General features: G+C 47.6%; 1 protein-coding gene across 1 annotated transcript; it reads left to right on the forward strand.

The window, feature by feature from the left end:
- LOC310636766 (uncharacterized protein) lies at nucleotides 1–5,668 on the forward strand. Its single transcript, XM_083356867.1, has 6 exons — nucleotides 1–8; nucleotides 738–1,303; nucleotides 1,478–1,592; nucleotides 1,727–1,806; nucleotides 2,432–2,572; nucleotides 4,800–5,668. The coding sequence occupies exons 2-6, from the start codon at nucleotides 833–835 to the stop codon at nucleotides 4,953–4,955; spliced, it is 963 nt and encodes a 320-aa protein (XP_083212993.1). The 5' UTR covers nucleotides 1–8; nucleotides 738–832; the 3' UTR covers nucleotides 4,956–5,668.
- The last annotated feature ends 6,750 nt before the right edge of the window (nucleotides 5,669–12,418 follow it).

The raw sequence follows: 12,418 nt of genomic DNA on the forward strand, positions 1-12,418 counted from the left end.
GATCAGCTGTGAGTTGCTCCCTGGGAATCGAGATGGTGGGAGGGGGGGGGAATCCCGCGACCCAGAGCCTCCCTGGGAGGAGACGACTCCCCCTTCCAACCGTAGGCAGAGCCTCCCCGGCGATTCTTGCAAGAAAAGGAGGAAAGTGCGGCTCCTTCCCACAAAACACTCCAGAGCCGATTGCAAGAGGGAAAGACAACCCCCTCCCCCCACACAAAGGGTTTGCTGCACTCGGAATCCCCAGGCTGGAAGGGAGGGGGGAGACTCCCCCCCATTCCTGCTCCTGGCTGTGCATGCTTTTGGGGGAGGGAGGGAGATGGGTGGGCTGCTCCCCTGCCTTTGTTCCCACGGGGAGCATCACTTCGTGGTGCTTCCCCCCCCTTTACTTCCACATCTGTTAGGAGTGTAGAATAGAATAACAGAGTTGAAAGGGACTCGGAGGTCTTCTAGTCCAACCACCTGCTCAGGCAGGAAACCCTATACCCTATACTGATGCCCGGAGGATGCTGCTCTTATTCCTCTTTACAAAGGGAAAGTTAGCAGGTGTGAGTGCAAACTCTGGAGGGATTGGTTGGTTAAGTGTGTCCTGGGAGGACTTTAGAATTCAGGCTGAAAGGGTACAAGGGATGAAAATAAGGTAAATCTGATGGGGAAGACTATAATTTTTTTCTCAATGATCAAAGGAAGATAAATATCTCAGCCTGTTGTTTTTCTCTCTTCCTCCTTGCATATCTAAGCTGGAATCATCTTGCCTGGTGATCAAAAGGGCTCCAAAACAGAGAGGGCTCAGTTGCTTGATGAGACTCATTCAGGACCTCATGAATCCTCCTCTATGATTGGAAAGACTTTTATGGGTCCAGGAGGTCTCTTGGCCCCATTTGGACTCGGATTGAACAACGAAAAGAAAATGGAGTCAAAACACCGAGCAGCTGAGAAAGCTGGAAAAAGGAGCCGTCGGGGAACCTGGGTACGAACTGGGCAGAAGAGCCTAAAGGAGGAAGCCATCAATTCAGAGATCCAGCGCTGGAGCTTCAGGAATGTCCACTACCAGGATGCCAAAGGCCCGCGAGAGCTTTGCAGCCATCTCCATCGCCTTTGCCATCAGTGGCTGCAGCCGGAAAGACACACCAAGGCTCAGATGTTAGATCTGGTGCTTCTGGAGCAGTTCCTGGCTATCCTGCCTTCAGAGATGGAGAGCTGGGTGCGGGAGTGTGGAGCAGAGACCAGCTCCCAGGCTGTGGCCCTGGCTGAAGGCTTCCTTCTGAGCCAAACAGAGGAACAGAAGGAGCAGGGAGAGCTGCAGGTAAGAGACTTCTGAAGGGATATTAGGAAAGAGAAACAATGTTTGAACTCTTCATTTTTTCTTAACGACAGTTTCTGGTCTTAAAGCCTGCAGAGTTGTGGGCAGAGAAGGAAATGCTCTTTCTCCGTGTGCTGTTCCCTTCATTCCTCTCCTTTTTTTCTGCTGGAGTTACAGATTCTGGAGATGATCACTGAGCATCCCATGAGGAGGAGAGACCTGTCCGATCCCCCTCAGGAGCTCCTTTCCACTGTCCCCTCCCAGAGTGACCAAAGTTGGGACACCTCTCAAGGTAAGGGAGGGGGTTCCTTCCAAGCCACATAAGAGCGTCTGTGGCTCTCTCGTCTTTGGTGGATCCTCTTTGAGTGTGGTATCTCCCCACATTTTACAAATTTTGCTTCCACAAAATTTTTGTCTCCCTCTTAGGGAACAGAATGATGCCACTGGTCTTTGTAGGGGCATCTTTTTCTGTTGGCGCTGAGACAGCAGCTGGATCTCCCATTCAGGTAGCAGCTTCATTCTTCATCTTCCAGCCTGCCAGTGGCTCCCACCAGGAGCACGTTCCGCAGGAATCCCGTGAGAAGCTGAAAGCGGGTTGTGTTTCCTGTGCCTATTGATGACAGCCAGACAGATTCTGGGATGGGCTCTTCAAAACGCTCATGAAGGTGTTGTATTGACCTTGGGGACTGGTCCCACAGGCCAGAGGGCTGAAATGTCAGGGAGGACTTCCCCGCCCCCTGCCTGCACACACCAGGAAGAACTGGAGCCAGGGATGGGTGGAGTGTCCAGAACCCATCTGCCAGTGGATCTAGAACAGGCATATCAAACTTGCGATGTCATGGAACATCGCACGAAGTATCGCGACTTTTTCCCCATTGCCGACAGTGGGGTGGGCACAGTTTCAGTATGATGCATCCAGCCCGCGGGCAGGCAGTTTGACATGCCTGGTCTAGAAGGAAACTGGGGTCTCTTTCAGCAAATGGACCTGAAAATCCTGCAGGAAACAATCAAGTTGATAATCAGTCTGCTGTCAATTTTCTTGCAAAAATGTTGCCTTGTTTAATTCTCTTCAAAGGTCCATTTTTAGGGTTTGTGAACAAATGGACCTTTTTCTGTTAATTGGGACTATAGGTTTCCTGTTTCAGGGTCTGGTGTCCTTCGAGGAGGTGGCTGTGGATTTCTCTGAGGAGGAGTGGGCTCAGCTGGATCCTCATCAAAAGGCTCTCCACGGAGAAGTCATGCTGGAAAACTCCAGGAATGTGGCCTCGCTGGGTAAGAGCCCTTCTGCACTATGAATTTCAGGGCTTTGCTGATGCAAAGAGAAATCATGAGCCCAAATTATGGTTAGTCTCCCATCTTCAGCTGGTGCAGAAATCAGCCGCGCGAGTTGTGTTGGGGGTCTCCCGATACTCCCATGTTACACCTCTGCTCCGTGAGCTGCATTGGCTTCCAGTTGCCCTCCAGGTGAGATTCAAGGTGCTGGTGATGACCTATAAAGCCCTACATGGCATGGGTCCGGATTACCTACAGGAACACCTGCTGCTGGCGTCAACTTCCCTCTGTCCAGTGCGCTCCCACAGAGAGGGCCTCCTCAGGGTGCCACTGGTCAGAGAATGTCGACTGGTGACCCCCAGGGGGAGGGCGTCCTCTGTGGGCGCGCCAGACCTTTGGAACCACTTACCGGTTGAGCTCCGGATGGCTCCCGACCTTCGCTCCTTCCGACGTGATCTAAAAACTTATTTATTTGAACAAGCCAGCCTGGTCTGATGGGTTTGGGGTTTTAACATTGATTTTAACTAATGTACTGCATCGGGCACAATTATTTAATGTTTTTTAACTTTTGTATCTTGTATTTTTGATATTTATTGCCCTGTACACCGCCCTGAGTCCTTCGGGAGAAGGGCGGTATAAAAATCAAATAAATCCAAATCTAAATCTGTATAAGGAGAAGAAAGAATGAAATGTTTAGCACTATTTCAAATTATTTCAAAATGCAAACTTCTAAAGAGTTTTATTCCATTGGTATCTCTCTTTCCAAATTTTCCTTCTAACTTTGCTCTTCATAAATTGTTAGTCTATGAAAAACTCTAGCCTTTTAAACATCTACTAAATTAAGGTAAGCACTATTTTTAATATGGTACAGAAGCTTTTCTGTCGTCTGTCATATCTATTAAGGAACAGAGGTCAGAGACTGGGAGTAGTAAAATGCAGGGATACCTCAGAGAAATTGTTGCTTCAGTTCCATACTACCACAATAAAGCAAATAATCACAATAAAGCAAGTCACAGGAATTATTTTTTGTTTCCCAGTGTTCACAACGTTATGCTCAGGCTATTATGTAGACTTCAACTTACGGTGACAATTGGGAATGGAACTTCTGTTGCTAAGTGATCCAGTTAAATGAATTGTGTCTGATGTTATGGCCTCTTTTGCTACAGTCATTAAGCAAATCACTGTGGCCATTAGGTGAAACTGGCTTCCCTCGTTGACTGCTTTTTGGAAGCTCCTGGGAAGCTTATAAATGGCAATCACATAACCGTGGGATGCCGCAGCAATTGTAGATAGATGCCGTGTGCTGGGCAGAGTAAACAGCTATTTTATGAATTAAGAACTGTCCCCTTAAGGGATAGCCTTTTGGGTAATGTAGTTTTAAGTTACTCGGTCACATCTGTGTTTCGGATTGGCCATTAGGAGGGACTTCTGATTGGATAGTTGGAAATACTGGCTACATGCAGACCAGTGGGGCTTTTATGAATTCCAGCCACGGGAGCTGTTTGCTCCTTCAACATGGGAAACACTACCTCTTTTCACCTACATGTTGGGGTCAGATTATGAAATGTGCTTCAGAAGAATTTCTCCAGTAACTGTGAGTTAATGTTTAGAGGATGCCTGATGAATTAAAGTAATCTGCCTGAAACCCTTTCCATGGAGTTTATCTGCCTGTATCAAGCAATAGTAGCCCCCTTTGCTTGAAACAAAACATGCCGATTGCCAAGCACCTTGATTGTAATGGTGTGACTGCAGTGATGCGGTGATGATTGTAAAAGCAAAGGATCGGTCATAAGTCCCTTTTTTCAGCACCACTGAAACTTTGAATGGCTGTTAAATGAAGAGTTGTAAGTTGAGGACTGCCTGCATTATGTAGGCAATATGTCTAAACAAATGATGTACATGCCTTAATTAAAAACATTTTATTGCTAAAAATGCGACTGATGAATAATGAAAAAGTTGGCAATCTTGCAAGAATTACCAAAATGTATGAGAGCAATTGCTGATGGAAAAATGGCATCAATAGACTTGCTCAACACAGGGTTGTGATAAGCCTTCAATTCGTGAAAAACCCCTGCAATATCTGCAAAGTGCAATAAAACAAAGTATGCCTGTATCAACTTTTATATGTTCTTCCTTTGCCTTTAAGTTCTGTTCTTTTCTCCTCAGCAAACACAGCTTCTCACAGCTTTGTTTCATTTTTGTACCCCTGTTCTTTTTTCCCCCAAAGGAACTCGGAGGACCTTGCCTCGTACTCCACGGAAACGAACAAACATGGGAGGCAAGCCGTATAAATGTTTGGAATGTGGGAAGATCTTCAGCAAGAGCAGCAATCTCACATCCCACAAAAGAATCCACACAGGGGAGAAGCCATATACATGCCTAGAATGCGGAAAGAGCTTCAGTCGGAGCAGTAGCTTCTCAGCGCATAAAAGGATCCACACAGGAGAGAAACCGTATGAGTGCCTGGAATGTGGCAAGCGATTCAGTGAGAGTAGCCATCTCATTGCACATAAAAGGATCCACACAGGGGAAAAACCTTACGAATGTATAGAATGTGGAAAGAGCTTCAGTCAGAGCAGTAGCTTTGCCGCACATCGAAGAATCCACACAGGGGAGAAACCCTATAAATGTATGGAGTGTGGGAAGAGCTTCAATACAAGCACCCACCTGACTTCTCATAAAAGGATCCACACAGGAGAAAAACCATACAAATGCACAGAGTGCGGAAAGAGCTTCAGCGAAAATGGGGCTCTTACTTCACATAAGAGGATCCACACTGGAGAGAAACCATACAAATGCATGGAGTGTGGAAAGTGCTTCAGTCAGAGCAGTTCCTTTACTCTTCATAAAAAGAGGCATAAAGGAGAGACGCCATATATATGCATCAAGTGGTAAAAATAACATCCTTGGTCTGCAGTTATTTTCCTTCCTGTAAGAGGGTGTTCAAAGGATAGACATGGCTTGAATGCATGTAGTTCGGAAAACCCATCAGTCAAATCAGTCTTTTTACAACACGTCTGTCAATCTCATAGATACTCCAAGTAACTTTTTTAGTGGAGAGAGATAATTGTGGTGCAGTAAAGCCGTGTTACAAAAAAATGTAAAAATGTATGGTCTATCCTGTCCTGATTTGTTCCGTAGCTCTGAAATGCTTTCTGCATAGATCACTCATGGTTAACTGTTAAAATGAGAACTACTAAAAACTGTGGAATATCTCATGTCTTGTTGGAGGGCCCTTGCAACTGTGACTTTTCAAGAGAGTAAAACTCTGGAAGGTACACAGGTGCTCTTGGAGTGAATGGGAGAGAGAGATTACAACAACTCATTCCAAGTTACAACAGCACTGAAAAAAGTGATTGTTTTACACACAACTATTGCTGCATCCCCTTGATCATGTGAACAAAATTCAGACACTTGGCTCATATTTATGATGGTTGCAATGTTCTGGGGTTATGTGATTATACTTTTCAACCTCGACAAGCAGTCAGTGGGGCAAGCCAGGGTCACTTAACAACAGTATTACTAACTTAACAACCGCAATGGTTCACTTACAATTGTGGCAAGAAAGAGTGTAAAACGGGGCAAATGTTTCACTTAACAATCACCTTTTTGAGCAAAAGAAATTTGGGGCTCAAATGTGGTTGTAAATTGAGTTCTACCTGTACTAGGTTTCCATGGCCATCAAGCATACCAGGAAAAAAAGGTGAAGATTTGAGGGATTTATAAAAACGAAAATCGTGGAATAAAGACAACCAGAGCACAAAAGAAACCATTGGGGCTCTAGGAATAAGTTTAGTAGTGAGCTGAAAAAGAGTGCATTAAAAAGGGAAAGAGAACTGTAATGTACGAAAAGGTAGTGAAAGATGCTAAACAAATCCAAAAAGCTTTTTCCGATCTTTTAACAAGAAAATAAGGGGAGCACATGAACTGTTGAAAGAAAAAAAAACCAACAGTTAAAAGACAAAGTACCGTATATACTTGAGTATAAGCCGACTCGAATATAAGCCGAGACCCCTAATTTTACCCCCAAAAATTGGAAAAAGTTAGTGACTTGAGTATAAGCCGAGGCTGGGAAATGCAGCAGCTCACCACCAAACCACACCAAACTCACGGAGCTCACGGAGCTCAGCTCGACACGTCTGCCATCTTAGTTGAGCCTGTTAACAGACTTCATCAGTTCCAAAATCAAGATCACACCGGCAAGCTTTGTCAGTTGTCACTCGCGGCAGTACAAATACACTAGTACGGAAAGCTGGCATTCACTTTCGGGGGGAGGAAAAAAAAAACACAACAACACCGCACGCTTTAAAAGATTGGAGTTTTGCAGCCTTTTTTCTCGGGCCCGTCCGCCACCTTTAACTTAAGGCTGCGCTCTCGATTTCCTGGTGTGTGTGTGTGTGTGTGTGTGTGTGTCAGACCCACGGGAATGGCTGGTAGGGAAGCGGCATTCCGGCATTCCCCCCCTTCCTGTGTGTCGAGCCCACGGGGCTTGACACACAGAGAAACGCAAATGCCGGACTGCCGCCACCTTTACTAGCCATTCCTGCGGGTGTGACACACACACACACACGCACGAGGGGGAGAAACAACGCTGGACTGCCGCCACCTCTGCCAGCCCTGCAAGCCTCTGCCGCCCCGGCGTTGGTGGTCGAGCTCTTCGGAGCCGGCAGAGAATCTCCCGCAGGAGGAGGTCGCGGCTTTCTCTCTTGCTTCGGACTGCAAGGATTTAAACTCCAGGAACAAATCCCGATGGAAGTTTTTTTTAAAAAAAATACTCCTCCGGGTCGGACAGGGGACCCAGGCTGAGGTCTAGGGGTAGTGGGGGGGGGCTCGCAGACATAGATGGGCTCAAGTGGAAGCCAAGCAGCCCTCCCGAACCAGGGCTTCTGGACGGAGCAGCCGGTGGTGCGTTTCAAAAAGCAGAAAAGTTGGATTTTGAACTTTTCAGCAGCGCATCTGCACCCGCTGCTTTTATGACCGACCTGCCGTTTCCCCCCCCTCCCGGTCCTTTCCCCCGTCCAAGCGGACGCTCCAGGCTCTTTGGGGGGGACGGGCAGGCGGGGGGGGAAGGAAGCGTGCCGAGGCGCCGCTCACCTGCGATCGGCGAGTGCGCTGGACTCGGCTGCGTGTCCGGCGGAGGGTTCAGATCATTCCGGGCCAGAGCGGCTTGGCGGGCGGGGCCGTTGGGCAGGCGGCGTGGTGCAGCGGGGGAGTCAGGGCAGCTCTGCCATGGAGCAGCTGGGGTGGGTGGGTGGGGGGAGGAGGAGGAGGAGGAGGAGGAGGAGGCGGAGAGGAGCGAGCGAACGAAAGACAGAGCTTCCGGTGGCTACCGCTGCTGAATATTGCAATGAGCCGCCGTCTCCCTATGACCGCTGGCGAGGGGATTTCATCAGAGCACGCAATCGGGGCTCCCCCTCGTGGGTGCGTGTGTGTGTCAGACCCACGGGAATGGCTGGTAGGGAAGCGGCATTCCGGCATTCCCCCCCCCTTCCTGTGTGTCGAGCCCACGGGGCTTGACACACAGAGAAACGCAAATGCCGGACTGCCGCCACCTTTACTAGCCATTCCTGCGGGTCTGACACATACACACACACACACACACACACGCACGCACGCACGCACGAAGGGGAGAAACAACGCTGGACTGCCGCCACCTCTGCCAGCCCTGCAAGCCTCTGCCGCCCCGGCGTTGGTGGTCGAGCTCTTCGGAGCCGGCAGAGAATCTCCCGCAGGAGGAGGTCGCGGCTTTCTCTCTTGCTTCGGACTGCAAGGATTTAAACTCCAGGAACAAATCCCGATGGAAGTTTTTTTTAAAAAAAATACTCCTCCGGGTCGGACAGGGGACCCAGGCTGAGGTCTAGGGGTAGTGGGGGGGGGGCTCGCAGACATAGATGGGCTCAAGTGGAAGCCAAGCAGCCCTCCCGAACCTGGGCTTCTGGACGGAGCAGCCGGTGGTGCGTTTCAAAAAGCAGAAAAGTTGGATTTTGAACTTTTCAGCAGCGCATCTGCACCCGCTGCTTTTATGACCTGCCGTTTCCCCCCCCTCCCGGTCCTTTCCCCCGTCCAAGCGGACGCTCCAGGCTCTTTGGGGGGGACGGGCAGGCAGGGGGGGAAGGAAGCGTGCCGAGGCGCCGCTCACCTGCGATCGGCGAGTGCGCTGGACTCGGCTGCGTGTCCGGCGGAGGGTTCAGATCATTCCGGGCCAGAGCGGCTTGGCGGGCGGGGGCCGTTGGGCAGGCGGCGTGGTGCAGCGGGGGAGTCAGGGCAGCTCTGCCATGGAGCAGCTGGGGTGGGTGGGTGGGGGGAGGAGGAGGAGGAGGAGGAGGAGGCGGAGAGGAGCGAGCGAACGAAAGACAGAGCTTCCGGTGGCTACCGCTGCTGAATATTGCAATGAGCCGCCGTCTCCCTATGACCGCCGGCGAGGGGATTTCAACGCTGGCAGTCCAGCGTTGTTTCTCCCCTTCGTGCGTGCGTGTGTGTGTGTGTGTGTGTGTGTGTGTCAGACCCGCAGGAATGGCTAGTAAAGGTGGCGGCAGTCCGGCATTTGCGTTTCTCTGTGTGTCAAGCCCCGTGGGCTCGACACACAGGAAGGGGGGGGAATGCCGGAATGCCGCTTCCCTACCAGCCATTCCCGTGGGTCTGACACACACACGCACCCACGAGGGGGAGAAACAACGCTGGACTGCCGCCAGCTCTGCAAGGCTCTGCCGCTCCCTTCTCTCAGCAGCCTGTTCCGAACGAAGGGACAGTTCTTTTTTTTTGTTGACTTGAGTATAAGCCGAAGTGGAGTTTTTCAGCCCAAAAAGTGGGCTGAAAAATTCGGCTTATACTCAAGTATATACGGTAACCCAAACATATTTTCCTGCTTTCCAGAGAAGGAAGAAGAGGATTCCAGGAGCTAAAAACACAATCCATTTTACACCGAAATCTGGAAAAAGTAGAAAGCAAAAACTGAGCACTAAGCAGGTAGAAGACAATGAAGTGATTGCTGGAAGTCAAGAGTTGTCGGAAAAAGCAACAACTGCAATTAAAGCTGTGCAGGGGAAAAATGCAACTTGGCTGAATTGCAATTGCCCACACTCATTGACAACTGAATGATATATGATAATGCCTGTAGTGATTTAAGTATGTGGAGGAAAAATAAGGATTAGTAAAAGAAGAAAAGACTGGCATGAGAAAGAAAAAAAACCTAACAGCATATCTTGAGTGATTAAAACTATATCAATAGTCAACATGGCTGCTTTGAAGATTTTAAAGCAGATTGTAAAAGATTGATCTGTGAGCACTCTGAAAAAAAGAGGTTACTAGAGGTTTACTAGCATGGATTTGTCAGAAACAAATGTTACCCAACCAGCCTCCACTCATTTTTGGATTGAGTAACTTCTTTAAATGTAATTAAAAATTGATTTCTGCAAAGCACTTGACCGAGTAGCCAATGACATTCTGAGTAGTAATTTTAATTTAGTGTGGTTGGAATGGCATGACAATTAAGTGGATGCATAATGAATGACTCAAGACTTTTACTTAGAACATGCTCAAATATGATTCTTCAAACTGGAGGAAGATAATAAATGGGATACTATGTGAAACTTGGGCTTTGTTTAATATTTTCATCATTAATCTTCAACCAAAGATTATCAAATTTTCAGGCCACGCAAAATTGGATGAGGTCATTTTTATCCTAAAAATAACCAAAGTATCTCCCAAAAAGTAAACATAGAAGAGAATCAGAGCTGGAAGGGACCTTGAGGTCTTCTAGTCCAGCCCCCTGCTCAAGCAGGAGGCCCTACCATTTCAGACACGTGACTGTCCAGTCTCTTCTTCAAAACCTCGAATGATGAAGCACCCACAACGTCTGAAGGCAATCTGTTTCACTGCTTAATTGTCTTCACTGTCAGGAAATTCCTCCTTAGTTCTAGGTTGCTTCTCTCCTTGATTAGTTTCCATCCATTGTTTCTTGTCAGGTGTTTTGGTAAATAAACTGACCCTCTCCTCCTTGTGGCAGCTTCTCAAATACTGGAATACTGCTATCATGTCCCCTTTAGTTCTATATTTACATTTTATATGTAAAAATATAGCTATATTTTCTAAGCTAGAGTAGAAAGGATGGGGGCTTTGGGGCTGATTTTCAGACATTTCCCCTGGAGTATGTTTATGATCTGGGCGACTCTCTTGCCTCTTGATCAGGAAATGCTGGAATTAAATAATGAAATGCCATTTGAAAAAGTTTGAAAAGCTCTGGTATAAATGATCAGACAGGAACTGTCTCTGGAGATTCTCCATCCTCCAGGTCATGGTTGTCCCAATGGTGTTTTTTTCCCCCAAAATCAAGCAAATTGCTTCTCAACCAAAAAACTTCTGTTCAGAACTGGAAAAGGTGCTTTTTTTTTTTTCAAAAAGTTGCCTTTGGAAAAATAGCATCTTTGGGACAACCAGTCACAAGCTTCTCTGTTATTCATGCCCTCTGAATTAACATGAATACATCTCTTCCTAAACATATAAAAGAATACATTGGTTCCAAGAATGAAATACAGGTAATTCTTGAGTTATTATGGCCACAGGGACTGGAATCTCTGTTGCTAAGAAATGTGAGAGTAAAGCATGATGTTACATGACTGCATAGCTTGGTGGCAATGCCTGTAATCCTGGGTGCTGTTGGATCCCCAGGATGGCATGTGTCATTTGGGTGGGGTGGGGGGGGGCGGCAAAGGGAGGTGGTCCTGCAGGCAGGCATTATGGCATGTTGACTAGGGAATTCCAGGAATTGTAATCCATACAACCTAAGGTTAGCAAGTTGAGAAACACTGTTACTCAATTGTTAGATTGCTGGCTTTTGTACTTCAGAGCCCACCAAATCTGGAAAAAGTGCTTTGGATGGGAAGCCACCTGGAAGCCCAAATCTCAACTAAATTGGGAAGATCCAGAAAGCCACTTCTGTGGCTGCTGAGACAATTGCAGGGAGGAGGCTGTTGGTTCCCTGGAAACTGAGCTTGACTTTTAATAAACCACAATGTTCTTTGACCCATTTTTCTCCCCTGGCATCAAGCGTCAGGGATGATGACAGCCTGTCTTTCCGTCACTCTTTTACAGGTGGCAAATATCCAGAGGAGGACAAAGTACAGATGGTTGGGCATCATTTGCCGCCTTCTAGAGCTTGCCCAGATTTTTGCAGCCCAGATACGGTCTTCCCCACATCTCCTTCCTTCTCCCACTGACACTTCCAACAGGCGACCAACAAAATGAAAAATAATGTGGAGAAAAGCAAGGTTTTACACCTGGGCAGGAAAAACCAAAGGTACAAATACAGATTAGCCAAAACCTGGCTCAAAAACGGTAACTGTGAGAGGGATGTTGGAGTCCTAGTGGACAATCACTTAAACATGAGCTAGTCATGTGCGGTGGCAGCCAAAAAAGCTAATATAATCCTTACTTGTATAAACAGAGGCACAGAATCAAAATAACATGAAGTATTAGTACTTCAAGAGCCTAATGCTGGGAAAGATTGAGGGCAATAGAAGAAGGGGACGACAGAGAATGAGGTGGCTGGATGGAGTCACTGAAGCAGTAGGCGTGAGCTTAAATGGACTCCAGAAGATGGTAGAGGACAGGAAGGCCTGGAGGAACATTGTCCATAGGGTCGCGATGGGTCGGACACGACTTCGCAACTAACAACAACAACAATTAGTACTGTTAAGGCCATACCTGGAATACTGCATCCAGTTTTAGTCACCACATATACAAAACAGATGTTGACACTTTGGAAAAAGTACAAAAAACAGCAACCAAGGCCTGGAGACTAAAACATTAGAAGAACAGATGCAGGATTTGGGTTTGGCCAGTCTAGAG

This window comes from Vipera ursinii, assembly GCF_947247035.1.
Source record: "Vipera ursinii genome assembly, chromosome: 2".
In the NCBI taxonomy this organism is placed as follows: Eukaryota; Metazoa; Chordata; class Lepidosauria; order Squamata; family Viperidae; genus Vipera; species Vipera ursinii.